The sequence below is a fragment of the Cricetulus griseus genome, chromosome 7 (assembly GCF_003668045.3).
Source record: "Cricetulus griseus strain 17A/GY chromosome 7, alternate assembly CriGri-PICRH-1.0, whole genome shotgun sequence".
NCBI classification, from domain to species: Eukaryota; Metazoa; Chordata; class Mammalia; order Rodentia; family Cricetidae; genus Cricetulus; species Cricetulus griseus.
Genome location: NC_048600.1, coordinates 79,801,163 through 79,815,969, shown reverse-complemented (window position 1 = coordinate 79,815,969; position 14,807 = coordinate 79,801,163). Strand labels below are relative to the sequence as shown.

General features: G+C 40.9%; 1 protein-coding gene across 1 annotated transcript in view; it reads left to right on the top strand.

The window, feature by feature from the left end:
* The window catches only part of Dnah9 (dynein axonemal heavy chain 9), a 338,224-nt gene that overhangs the window by 274,425 nt on the left and 48,992 nt on the right, over positions 1 to 14,807 (top strand). Inside the window, exons 56-58 of the mRNA XM_027427134.2 lie at positions 1,355 to 1,519; positions 10,788 to 10,928; positions 14,570 to 14,740. Of these exons, the coding sequence (XP_027282935.1) occupies positions 1,355 to 1,519; positions 10,788 to 10,928; positions 14,570 to 14,740 (477 nt within the window). The remainder of the gene's footprint in view (positions 1 to 1,354; positions 1,520 to 10,787; positions 10,929 to 14,569; positions 14,741 to 14,807) is intronic.

Sequence of the window (14,807 nt, the reverse complement as noted above, 5' to 3'; positions counted from 1 at the left end):
GTGTGTGTCCAATACTACACACAGCTTAGAGAGACTAATTTAAATAGTAGTCATCAGAAAGCTTGTCTGAGGTGTTGGCATCTGAGCTAATTCCTAAATGATTGAAAGCCTCCAGGTATAGAATGTCCCCAGGAGAGAACAAGTCCTAGCCTCAGGCTCGACTGAGGTCTGAGTTTGTAAAAGACAGAGCAGAGGCTGGAGCAATGGTCAGCTGTTAGGAATGGTTAGTACTCTTGTGGAGGATCCAAGTACAGTCCCCAGCATCCAAGTACAGCTCACAACCATCTATACCTCCAACCCCAGGAGATCGGACACTTTTTGACCTCTTTGGGCACCTGTACATACAGACACATATGCACATGATTAAAAATTAAAAAAAAATAAATCTACAAAAAATAAAAAAGAAACAGGAGTGAGTAAGGTTTGGCATGGCTAAGTGCCCTAACATGTAAGTTGTTCTTGACTGGGAACAAAACATCTCACAGGTCAAAGATGCTAGAGCCACCTGGAGCTAACTCCCAGCTGCTAGCATACAAATAAAAAGTGCCCAGTGCTTCAGGATACCAGCCTGATGGTCACAAAGCAAAGAGGACCTGAGAGCTGCTCAGATTCCAATCCCACCCCAGCCTCAAGCTAGGATTCTGTTGGAACTATCTGAGGCAGATGGGCTTGTCCTTCAAGTACTTCTTTACTGTTCATCTGATGCTATTGAAGTGAGAACTGAAACATCAGTCTCTGTTCACAAGTTTCATGTAGTGACCTTAGCACTGTTCCAAGCACAGCATAGAACTCTTGGGTGTAATGGCTGGGAGCCAGGGATTACTAACATGGAAAGAGCATAAACCATCCCATGCTCTCCATTCTAAATCAGTACGGGATTGTATCCTGGAGCCCCTCAGATACCAGACCAGCTGATATTCCAATCCCTTATGTAAATGGGGTGGTATTTGCATAGAACTTGGCCACATCCTCCCACACACTTTAAATCACCTCTAGATTGTGTCTAACACCTACTGCAACGTAAATGTTACGGCATCACTCAGAGACTGCTGTTTGGGAACACCGATGGGAGAAGGTCTGGACATGTTCGATTCAGCTGCAACTCTAACAGTAGTTTCAGGCTAGGCTACTGGCATTTTCACACCCAGAATCCTGGTGACCACCTGCACAGCTGCAGATGGGACCCCACTCGCTTCTGCTCATGGTCAAAAGCACTCTGCTGTTTTAGCCTTGGTTCACTGTCTCGACAGGGAGGGGCTCTGGTCCTTCCTTCCAACATTTGTTTATTCAGGCCTATCCTAGAGTAGAATGCTTTCGCATCTCTACCTGACCCCTCCTTGCTTGCTATTTACAGTCAGATCTCACGAAACAGCAGAACGGGTTCAAAATCACCCTCAAAACCTTAGAGGACAACCTGCTGTCTCGCCTCTCTTCAGCCTCGGGGAACTTCCTGGGAGAAACAGCCTTGGTGGAAAACCTGGAGGTGACCAAGAAGACTGCTGCGGAGGTGGAGGATAAGGTACACACACTGAGAAGTGGCGGAAGGCCCAGGCCAGGTGTTCCCTTGGTTTCTACTTCTCTGCTTTTAGTACCTGAATCTAGCTTCTGTTTCCATCTTCCCAAGTTTCTTCTAAAACGTCCACAGGCACACATGGATGTAGATGGTTGTCAAGAAAGACGTAAAGTCAAAAGAGAGACATGTTGAGGGTATTATAAGGGGGATTGGAAGAGAAAAAATGGGTGGGTATGATCAAGTTCATTATATATGTGTATGAAGTTCTCAAGAATAAAGAAAAATTAAAATTTTTTAAAAAGTTGTTTTAAAACTCCAGGCACGATCCTGGAGTTACTGAGGTTCTGGAAGACTTTTGATATTTCCACTTCACAAATAGGGCCCTGGTTTTTCTGCAGGAAATGGTGCCCACAGAAAGTGCCTTAGTTTGTGGGATTGTATAAATTGTATCAATTGATAATCCAATTGTATCAATTGATAATCCAAATTGTATCAATTTGTATAAATTGGTAATCCAGATAAGATTGTGTCCTAAAATAATCACTGGGCTGACAAAAAGAAAAAAGAAAAAAAAAACTGATTTTAAGGAGAAAATGTTGACAACTTCCCAGGAAACTAGCTCTCAACAATAATATCATCCTGGCAAACAGTTACAACACATACTCCCTTTCTGTATAGCATGTTGGGAAGGCTTTTTCCCCCATGGAGACTAGAAAGTGACTTGGTAAAAAGGGGACTCTTCACCCTTCCCACCAAACCTCCAACCTTGCATGGGCCCTTCTAGACTTCCTAGATGCCCAGATCAGATCAGTCTTGAGACTGGCTCTGATGAGGGCTTCACACATCTGCAATGGGGACAGGAGCAACATATCTCCAAATGAATGTGATGACTGCCTCTTTCCTTGGGATTCTTTTAAACAGGAAAGGCTTTTTTCCAAATAGGGACAAAATAAAAAATAAATAAATAAATAAAAAGTGTGTGGAGCGGTGGCTCCTTAGGAGAGCATTTGCCTTGTATGCACAAGCCCTGTGTTCAGTCCAAAGTGTTAAAAACAGAACAAGTGAAAAGTCACAAGCAGCCAGGTCATTCCCATTGTGAACTAAAAAATAACTGTGACGACCCTGAGAAGTCCAGCCTAGCTCAGTGACAGCTCTATAACCAAGGTTTACTATGTGTTTTCTTGGCAGCTACAACTCCCGAGGGGACCATGCAAGCTTGTAAAGTATAGAAAGTCCACAGCTGTAGACCAGAGAGACCCAGCTCACATAGAGGGAGTAGGCCAGAGGGTAGAATCAACCTTGCCGATCTCTCCCGCCTCTTCATCCTTACTTTAAAATCAATGAACCACTGCCTGCCACATATCACATGGAACTTTCTCATCTATTTTGTCCCCCCTTTCAGGTTTTTTTTCTTTCTCATCTGTCAGATTCCAAATTCAATGACAGTGGTTGGGGACATAACATGCAGCATGTGTGGGTTGTAAGGAGAAATGGGCATTTGAGGAAAAGCCCTGAATTCATGGCAATGAGAGAATGTTCAATACAATGGAGTTAGTGAGAATGTCTACTTCAGAGTAGATGTAAAGTTTGTCTATGGGAAATTGGAGAATCAGTTTCTGATGCCATAAGGCATAAGGGACAAACATGTCTACAATTGGTCTGTGGGTCCATGCGTGCAACTAGGAGGTACAGAGAGAGAATGGGGACAGGCAAAAATGAAGGCAGCCCATTCCTGATTGTCTCTATAAACAGTCATGGGGGCTTAACAGCAAGGGTGTGTTCTGATAAGTGTATCACTTTGAGGATATCATAGTCTACTTATGAAGAAACCCATACATACAGTTAGGCCACCTTTGGACAGTATATCTATGGGGCTCTATTATATATGCATTCTGTCCTTGACCAAGAACATTATGTGTCTGTATCTTGGGAACCCAGGAGTCAATCTTATCTGCTACAAGAGAGGGAGCCGTGATGAGATATGAGGTTGGGTGAGAGATGAAAATTTATAATATTTATGAAAATTTAGAGTAAAACTTGACTAGAGGCATAGAGATTAATGAGCAGTGCTAAGCAGTTGGGGCACTGAAAACTAAATCTGTTATGACACTGACTGAAATTATGTGATTTTTTTTAATGCTCTTCTGAGGTTCATCTACTGAGCTTAACCAATTTATATTTATTAACATCATTGACATATGATAGTTGGGTTTATCTTAGAGTTTCTTACTAATTAGCATTTTTCTCTCAAGCATTACTGCTTGTGTGTTCAACGTTTCACCCCTTCCTATTGAGTTTGAAATAGGTCATACATTCTTACAGACTCTAGGCTATTGGATGCTAGAACTATTTGTGTGGAGTATCTCTTATCAAACCCTTATCTCATTACTCCTCCCACTGTGCCTTGCTTCTAGTGATCACCAATCCATCCTCTGCCTCTATATATCTATTTTCCAAGCTACACAAATTATTGAAAACACGAAGTATTTGGGTTTCTGTGCCTGCCTTATTTTACTTAATACAGTTGCTTCTAGTTTGATCTACTTTGATACCAATAGCAGAACTACAATCCTCCTTTTAGTGGAATAATATTCTATTGTGGATATCTATCACATTTTTCTTTATCTATTCATGTGCCAGTGGGCATCTTGGTTGATTCTATAACTTGGCTATTGTGAATTGTGAATTTTGTTTGAAGTAAACTACCTCTTGACACATGTATTTCATCCTTTAGTTATGTGCCCAGTGATAGATTATAGATGAATTGTGAAGCTTTTTTGTTGTTGTTTTTGTTTGCTTAACTGTTTTCCATATTGGCTATAGTACTTTTTTAAGTAACTATTTATTATTTTATGTGTTTGTATGTATATATGTATTACACTATGTGAGTTTCTAGTGCCTGCAGAAGCCAGGAAACAGTATCAGATTCTCTGGAACTGGTGTTGTAAACAGTTATAAGCTACCATGTAAATGCCAGGGACCAAACCAAGATCTGCAAGAACTTCAAGTGCTCCAGGCTTGGACTATAGTACTTTATGTTCCCATCAATTATACATAAAATTTCCCCTTCTACATCTCTACAAAAATGTTCATCCTTTTTAACTTTAAAAGACTTATTGACATTAAGAAAATGAACCATTTACTTAAAATTTTTGTTTAAATTTTTTCTTTGCTTTTGAGAATTTCATACATGTATACAATAAAATATGATCATATTGTGGTGGTTTGAGTAAGAATGACCCCATAGACTCATATATTTGAATGCTTAGTCACCAGGGAGGGGCACTATTTGAAAGGATTTTAAGGATTAGGAAGTGTGGCCTTGTTGGAGGAAGTGTGTCACTGATGTTAGGCTTTGAGGTTTCAAAAGCCATGGCAGGCCCAGTCTCCCTGCTCCCCACCTAGAGATCAAGATGTAACTCTCAGCTACTTCTCCAATACCTGCCTGGATGCCACCATGCTTCTACATGATGATAATGGACTAAACCCCTGAAACTGAAGAGTTGCCTTGGTCATGGTGTCTCTTTACAGCAATATAACAGTGACTAAGGCACATATTTACCCTCCCCCCAGTCCCCCTGAAACTTCTCCCAAGTCATCCTATTCCATCAAACCTCTTCCAACTGCATGTCTTTTCATGTTTTGACAATCAATAAGTCCAGTTACAGCTGCCCATATGCTGTAGAGGGTGGCTGTATTCGCTGGAACATGGAAAACCTAGTTGCAGCCCATATCCTCAATAAAGAATGATTCTCAGCTGGGCAGTGGTGGTGCACGCCATTAATCCCAGCACTCAGGAGGCAGAGGTAGGCGGATCTCTGTGAGTTCGAGACCAGCCTGGTCTATAAGAGCTAGTTCCAGGACAGCCTCCAAAGCCACAGGGAAACCCTGTCTCAAAAAACCAAAAAAAAAAAAGAGAGAGAGAGAGAATGATTCTCCTTCCCCAGCAACCATCCACTGCCAATCACACCTAGAGATCATCTGCTCTGTCTATGCCAAGATCAGGCTGCCTTAATCTTCTGCAGCTCCTGTGAAGGTACCCATCACTGCCGTGAGTTAATGATTCTGTTAGCTGTGTCACGTCCAGAAGACAGCATTTCACAATACTCCACCATATTTTGACCATCCATGTATCTCTCCATTGACTCCTATTCACTGCAAATAGACGCTCTCTGACCAAGGCTGAGAATAGCCCAGGTCTGTGTGTGTAAACACAGATATTTAGAAAGGATCTTGATATTGTGACCATTTGACAAACCAACAATAGCAGGTTTTAACTCTTTGACCTCTTGGGCCATGGGTTTTCATTAGGATTAAAATAACAAGCGTAGATACTCTCCTACATAACAGGCTTCAAATCCAACCAGAAACTGGTTAGTTGCCCCGTAACAGTTATGCCACTATTGCATGAGTGGACATTTCTCACCTGGCAGGTCAACATTGCAGTATGCAGGGTCAATCACTAGGTAAAACCATTGATGCCTTTTCTCCCCAGGAGCCACATAGTACTTTCCAGTACTACGAAAGCTAGCTAGCCAACAGGGACAAATTTTCTCATGTGGTTTGAATTAATATTCCTATGTCCCTGCAGCCAGCATTGCTATATTCAGCAATAGGGTTTTGCCATGTAGTTGTTGCAAGTAACAAGAGCAATAACAATAGCGTGTTTGTTTGGGGAGTCTCAGGGGCATCTTTGAATAAATAACTTGCAGGGAGGTATCCCATACCTTGTATTGTGATTTTCATGTTAACCTGTATCATCTGGTATCAATATTATTCACCTGTGCAGAGTAATTCCACCCCAACTCTCTTTTCTAAAGTTCATTTTGAAACCAGTATAGCGATTACTGTGGAAAATAAGGCTCTTTCATAATCTCCTTAGTTTGAGATAATACCAGTTCTAACTAGAGTGAGATTGTTCCTTCTTCACTAACTTTTTCTTTATCCTTCTTCTCTTAGATTTTGATGATTTGAAAGATGTTCACTATATTGTATTTTAACATTTTTTTGCTTACATATAAAATTATTTCATTTTAAATGCGACTTTAATAAATGTTTTAATGAGGTATAAAATTAAGCAATATATCTAGTATCTTTCAAAACAATTTTCAAGTACTTTAATTTTAATCATTTCCTTGCATCTTTTGTTATTATTTCATAATGTGTCTTGTGGGTTATTAATGCTGTTAAGAGTCTGTTTTCAGTCTAATTACTGTTCTCTTGTAGGTACTTTATACTTTCTGATTGCTTTTAATATTTTATTGTCATCATTAATGTTCTAAAATTTCACTATCTGTGAAGATACATCCTTATTTATCATAGTTAAGAGTAAGATATACTTCTTCTAAATAAGAGAGCTCTGCTATTTTGTTGACTTGGGGAGGTCCTTAGCTTCAGACATTGCTTCTCCTTCATTTTCTTTGTTCTCTACATGTTTCTGTTAAATTTATTTAGATTTCCTCTTCCTACCTACAAGTTCCTATAAAAGTTCACGATTTCCCATCTTTGTGTCTTCCTGGACTGATTGTAGTCATTCTTCAGACCTTTCTTCCTGTTTTCCTTGTTCTATTTTCAACCCTATTTCAACTCGTACTACATTTCATCTATGTTATTTTCAATCACTCTTATCAGTGTCTTTTCAGGTAACCCTGCTCCTTTTTGGAATGTCTTTGTCTTAGGCTTTCTTGTGTATCTACTGTCCTGAGTTACTAATCTAATGATTGTTTTTAGATTGTTTAATCCTCCTCAGTTCTTGGTGTACTAACCTTTGTGAAGTTTTTTTTTTTTCTTTCTTTTCTGTTTTATTTTTTGTTGTTTTTGGTTTTTGCATTTGTTGTTGTTGTTTCAGGGGTGGGGATGGCAGTGTTTTAGAAGAGGACTCTGTTTTTTAAACAAAGCCTCACTGTGTGGCCCAGGCTGGCCTTGATCTTGTGATTTTCCTGCCTCAGCTTCCCAAGTGCTAGATGGGAGAAGTCTACAATTGACTTTGGTTTTTTTTATTTTTTTTTTTTTTTGGTTTTTCGAGACAGGGTTTCTCTATGTGCTTTGGAGCCTATCCTGGCACTCGCTCTGGAGACCAGGCTGGCCTTGAACTCACAGAGATCTGCCTGCCTCTGCCTCCCGAGTGCTGGGATTAAAGGCGTGCGCCACCAACGCCTGGCTACAATGGACTCTTGGTTACTTTCTGTTGCTGCGATGAAACACCATGACCAAGGCAAAATATAAAAGGAAAGCATTTGATTTGGGGCTCATGGTTCCAGAGGGTTAGAACCCATGACAATCATGACAGGGAGCATGGTAGCAGGCAGTCAGATATGATGCTGGAGCAGTAACTGAGAGCATACACCTCAATCAACACGCACAAGGCAGAGAGAGTTTGCTGGGAATTGAATAGACTTTGAGAGCTCAAAAACCACCCTCAGTGACACATCTCCAACAAGACTCCACCTCCTATTCCCAAAATTTCCTCTAACTGGGCAACAAAGAATTCAAATATATAAGCCTGTGGAAGCCATTCTTATTCAAATCCTCACCACATTCCATTCCCCAGCCCCCAAAGCTTATGGCCAAATAATAATGCAAAATGCATTTAGTCTAATTCCAAAAGTCCCCATAGACATTTATAGTTTAAAAGTCCAAAGTCCAAATTTTCTGAGACTAATGGCAATCTCTCAACTGTAATCCCTTGTAAAATTAAAAAGCAAATTGCATGCTTCCAATACACAATGTCACGGGATATATATTAACATTCCAAGAGGGTGGAAAGGGGGCATACTGGACCAAAGCAAGGAAAATACTGGACCAAAGCAAGACTGAAATGCAGCAGGGTAAACTCTAAATCCTGTAGTTCTATGTCCACTGTCAAAGGGCTTTTATGGCTCTTTACTTATGGTTTTGCTGACCACAACACACTTCTCTCTTCTGGTTCCACTTCTATCTGTAGCTGTCCTTGGCAGGTATCCCATGGCTCTGGCATCTCCAACATCCTGAGGTCACAAATACAATTCACTTCCATAGCTCTACACTGTCTATACTATGGCCACTCTGGGTCTGGATGCAGAGACTTCCTAACCACACAGTTGACCTCTGCAGCTTTCTTTAACCACAGAAGATTCTACAACCCTTTACCCTTATATCCTTCATGACTCTAAAGCCAGAACCACATGGCCAATGCTGCCACATTCTGCTGCCTGCTTGAGATGGAACCTGGACCCCTCCTTGATTTACATTTACCTACTCTTTGATTTGTTGATACACATGATTTTTACAAATTGCAGGACTCGGTGGGTCTTGCAATGAGAGTACCACTCCCTTTATTCCATTTCACCTCAGACCTCTTATCTTTTCAGAGCAAGCTTTGGCTCCAACATTAAATCTCCTGGTGCTTTTTCTTTTCAAAATCTCCTGGTGCCCTTTCTCAACTTAAATTTTCATATGAGTGATTACAAAAAACCAAGTGACATTGTCGGAATTGGGCTTTCTTGAAATCTCTTCCGGTAAAATTTGTCCCATACTCTTCAACTTAGCCTCAGGCAGATTCTTAGTACAGGGCAAAAAGAAGCCACGTTCTTTTCCGAAATATCACCACAAGAATGGTCTCTAGCCCTGGTGCTAATATTTTTCTCCTCTGAAATCTGAATTGGGCCTTCATAGAGGACAATACTTTCAGCACTACTGTCTTCCATGTGCCTATTAAAAAGGCCCATTAAGCCCCATTTACATCATTCAATCACTTTTCTAGTCCAAAGTCCCAATGTCTTCCACATTCCTCCAAAAACCAACATGGGCAAGTCTATCACAACAGTCCTAGTACCAACTTCTATCTTAGTTACTTTTCTTTTGCTGTGGTAAAATACCATGACCAAGGCAACTTATAAAATAAAGCATTTAATTTGGGGCCCACAGTTCCAGAGGCTTAGAGTCTAACATGGTGGGGAGCATAGTGGCAGGCAACCAGGTATTGTGCTGGAGCAGTAGCCAAGAGCTCCGACATAGATCGGCAAGAACAAGACAGCAATAGCTATCTGAGAATGGCATGAGCTTTGGAAACCTTAAAGCCCACCCTCAATATCACACTTCCTCCAACAAGGCCATACCTCCCAATCCTTCCCAAACAGTTCCACCAAGTATTTAAACATACGAGCCTATGAGGACCGTTCTCATTCAAACCACTACAACTTCCAAAAGAAATGAGTCATCATCATTGCTTTTTCCTGATGGACTCTCCAGTTACCAAAGTTTTATTCTATTTTGGAATCTAAAGACAAAAAAAGTTAAAGTCCACATGTAGAGACACAATGAAAAGGGAGGTTTCTCAGTTATGCCCTGTCCTCTTCCAAATAACCACTTGGTGGCTTATATTATTAATACTCAATCAGTAGCTCAGGATTATTACTGGCTAACTCTTACATTTAAATTAGCCCATATTTCTATCTATGTTTTGCCACGTGACTCAAGGCTTGTTGCCTCATTTTCTACACATTGTCCTGCTTGTTTAGGCTGGCTGGCGTCTCTCTTGGCTCTGCCCTTCTTTTCCTCATCATTCTCAGTTTGGGTTTTCCACCTATTCTTATCCTGCCTGGCTATTGGTCAGTTAGCTTCTTTATTAAACCAATCAGAGCATAATTTTACCCAGTGTACAGGAATATTCCATAGCACCACAATCTTAGAGACATATATTCTGGATACTTATATATCTTATCTGTAATAAGAACTCCTCTGAAAACAAAACATTCTACTTAAAGAGATTCTCCTTGTGATTCAGTGTATAACTATTCCATTTAAATTAAGGAGAGGGCTAAATTTCTTTTGATGTGAAATACTTCCAAGTATGTGCATGACTCTGTAATCAACTCCCAGCATTACACACACACACACACACACACACACACACACACACACACACACACACACGAATAAAAAGTGCCACACTTCTGTCCTGAACTTCTACTTATTTTCAAGTGATATGTATTTCTTGGTTTTCCAAGAATTTGTTCTGTTAAACATGATGCTTAGAGTTTTCTATCCTTCCCAACTCGAGGAGCTGAAACCCTCACTGTCGTGGAAAACTCAGAGTATATAATCTTCTCTTACACTTGAGTTCTACTAAGGAATACCACAGTGACTTCATGAGCTTCTACCCACTGAACCCCACTGCACCCCTCAGATCACTGCACTCCATATGCAGATAGATCTCTACTCAACATGGAAGGTCCAGGCTGCTTCCCTGAAATCCAAATTGGTTTGAACCTTGAACTGCTATTTGTGTTTGCAGGTCCAGGAAGCCAAATTAACTGAAGTGAAAATTAATGAGGCCCGAGAACACTATCGGCCAGCAGCTGCCCGAGCATCTCTGCTCTACTTCATCATGAATGACCTCAGCAAGATCCACCCAATGTACCAGTTTTCCCTCAAGGTAACTTTCACCTGGAGTTTTCCCTATAATCATAATATAGCAGAATAGCACTATCAACCTAGGGCACCACGAGAGCTTACACACATACTCCATTAGTGATAGCAGATCTTCAAGACAGAAGCCATGGGAGAAACTACATTCACTTTAGACCTATATGGCAGCCCACACCCTCTTTGATTTCATCCTACATAATTTACTCTAACAGAAGAGGATGCTGCTGCAAATGAATCTCGGCCTCATTTGTTCCATAAGCACATTGAATATCCATTAATACTGGATGATGCACAGCAGAGAGTACCAAAGAAACTGAGGAAGTGCAAGAAGCTATTCTGTCCCCAAAGAGCTTAAAACATAATGGAGAAGATCCAAAATGTATATTGTTTTTATTGACGAAAGACCAACTCTAGCAATTAGGATGGGCCAGCATTAAATTACTTTTCTTATTATCCTAATATTCCCAAAGCTACCACTTAGAGTTGTTAAAATACCCATAAAACTAAAGTTCTTAGCACATTTTAAGTGCTGACTAAACTTATCTTACTCATGAAAAAATAAAGACCTCTAAATTTTTGGGACTCTTTGAAAGTACAACTTATCCCCTAGTGCATTCATCAAAAGACCATAATTAAAGAGGCATTACGATGTCGTGGGAGGGATGAAGTTCTGAGCAGAGGTTTGCACCAACAAGCAGAAAGGTTGTGTCAAGAGAGAGACAGAGACACAAACACCAGCATTTCCCTCAGAGTGGAACATGCATGCACACATAGAGTGTGCCTCAGTTCCATAAAATATTTCCAGGCCAAGGTGTAGGGTTGGTGACCAAAAAAAAAAATCTTTAGGCTTCCAAACCTGAGGTTCATTTAATTGGAGATGGCAGGTCACCATTTCCCAGTCTCTTTCTTACAGCCTTGAGTCTCTGTAGCTTGGTAGAACTGTGTTTATGGTATTTTTGTGGTTTTAAAAAAAAGGAACATAAGCTTATATTCATATCATAGGACCATGCAAAAGAGTTACAAGATAGTGAAAAGCCAGCATAAAAGTGAGTATAAACTAACTGTGGGATGATGTCCTTAGTTCAGTGATAAGGACCAGGGACCTGCTTTCTGGAAACAGGACTTCACCTGAAGCCTGTGAATGTGTGGTCAAAACTAGGTGTGGGTAGTTGTGCAGTGATAGTGTTCTGCTGCAGGGGGCTCTGGAGTGTAACCTCTAAAAAAGGACGGGTCACCTGGTATGGTAGCCCACCTATAATGTCAACCTTAAGGTATAGGACTGAGGCAGGGGGATCATGAATTCAAGACCAGTTTAGCATGTAGAACTTGCCTTTAAAAAGTATGGAAAATGTATTTTTGATCCCCCTATTGTTATGAAGAATTACAAAGACTTGTTTACTGGCCAATTTGATCTTTGGAAACAGATTTAAATGTGTAATGATTAAGAAGCTGTGAAAAGATCTTGGGAAATACAAAACAACAAAGAGGGGGAAGAGGAGGCTGAAGAAGAAAGGGGAGAGACGGCTCTTCTGGACTCCACGGACACTGGGCACAAGTGTGGTTTATAGACATACATGCAGGAAAAAGCATCCATATAGACAAAAATTTAAGTAAATAAATCTTTTAAAATGATTACAATTATAATAAAGAGATTTGAACCTAGCACCTAGTCCTAGCACTTCTGAGGCCCTGGATTTGATCTCTAACACCGAAGGAAATAATGGCAATAGAGACTTCACATAACTCCAGTTTCTGGCTTCTTGTAAAAATTAGGAAGACTGGCAACAGTGCTCTCACTGTGCATATGTATGAACTTGCCGATGCTAAGGTTGCTGCCCCCTCCCTAGGCCCACATGTGCCCTCTGTGGTGAGGGCCCAGCTCTTTCCCTTTTGGTCTTATGTGCTATGCTCTTTAAAGCATTTGACTCTTAGCCCCTTGTCTGAGCACCCCTTAAACTTTTTCTAATATCTTTCAGGTGTTAGAGGGAAACAATCATCCACTCCGTGTTTTCCGGGGCCTGTACTAAGTAAGACATGGGTGGGATTCTGGGAAATACAAGCATAAGAGCCAGCCCTACTTTCAGGGCACTCATATCATTTTCACACAAGTGGGAAGAATTTGTAAAAAAAAAAAAAATACTAGTAAGTTAAAAAATTGATTTAGCTCCTAAAAGTTTCAGAACCACTGCTGGGGATCTTCAAGAGAAGCCAGAGTCAGTGACAAGACCCTCTGTGGAGAAGATAGCTTATGGGATAAGCTGTGAATGTGGGGATCAGGCCCAGCCCCAGAACCTTCCCACACCAACAGGGGGAGAAAGTAGCAGCTGAAGTACACCCAGGGTGAAGGAAAGGCTAAGTGTAGCCAGAATTTATATTTTCTCCAGGTGTTTTCCTGGATCACCTTACTCCAACTCCAATTCAGTGACTCAGGTCCTTTACTGACCACTGCCTTTGGATAGAATTTTAGGGAAAATGGGCAGTAATGACCCGAGGAAAGCTAACCATCCCCATGCCATATGCTTGCTCTGAGTGGAAACTTCATAGCCTCTAAGGAGCTATGATTTCATTTAAAATCTACCAAAGGATGGTAAGCCTCAGAATGGGTTAGGTTAAGTATGGGCATAAGATTTGCTGAGATTATCAGCAAATGAAGAAAGCTCTGAGGACTTCGTTAACAAGTAACATCTCATCACTGAGAGACAGAGAGAGAGCTTCATCTCACATTCTTAAATGAAGAACACCAAGACTCAGACCTTACATGGCTTCTACTGAGGTCCAAATACTGATGTGATAAAGACTAGGGAGCTTTTATTTTCCTCTTGGAGCCACAAGAATTTTGTCATTGATTAGATAACATCACTAACTCAAATAGTCATTGTTGGCTGCATCATCTTTGTATTTAGGTAATTATCCAATAAAAACTTACTGGATCAAGTCCTTTGGCTATAGCCCATTTGCTTTTCATTGATTTCACTAATCAACATTCAATATGCACATTTATTGAACCATTTTGTGTTGCTAATAATATAGTAACACAGACTGGGTAAGTCATAAAAATGAGAAGTCTATTTTGGCACATAGTTCTTGGTCCATGGCCTAGAGGCTAGATCTAGTGACAGTCTGCTTATTGGCAGAGTCCAGAAGTTGCACAAGACCAACACTTGGTACAGTGTTCTGCTCTTTCTCCCTATACAGCTACCAAGATGCAGTCATGGAAGACCTACCTACTCTGATGACCTTACCTCCCAAAGGCCCCACCTCCACAAACCATAGTCAAAATAAGTCTCCACCATCTTAAGAACTCAGGATAGGGAATAAATCCCAATATGAGTTTTGGAAAGGACTAAGAGCTAATAAAATGTCTGATGCCCTTGGAGGGCATCTGATCCCCTGGGACTGGAGTTACAGACAGTTGTGAACAACCATGTGGGTTCTGGGAACCAAACCTGAGTCCCCTGGAAGAGCAGCCAGTGCTCTTAACCTCTGAGCAATCTCTCCAGTCCCTAATAGCATGACAGCTTCTTACTAGTGGCTCCACTTAGGAGGAAGTGCTGGGGAAAGCTTTCAGTGGGTAGACTAGAAAAATGACAGTAGTCTTCACAGGAAAGAGGAGTTTACAAATCGCCTATGATTCATCTTCTCTCCTAGGCCTTCAGCATCGTCTTCCAGAAAGCTGTGGAGAAGGCAGCTCCCAGTGAAAGTGTCAAGGAAAGAGTGGCCAATCTGATAGACAGCATAACCTTCTCAGTGTTCCAGTATACCACTCGTGGCCTTTTTGAGTGTGATAAGCTGACCTACCTTGCCCAGCTGACCTTTCAGGTAAAAGCAAATCAAAAATGTTTCCATAAGTCATATTTACCATCGAGTCAGCAAATATTAAGGAAAC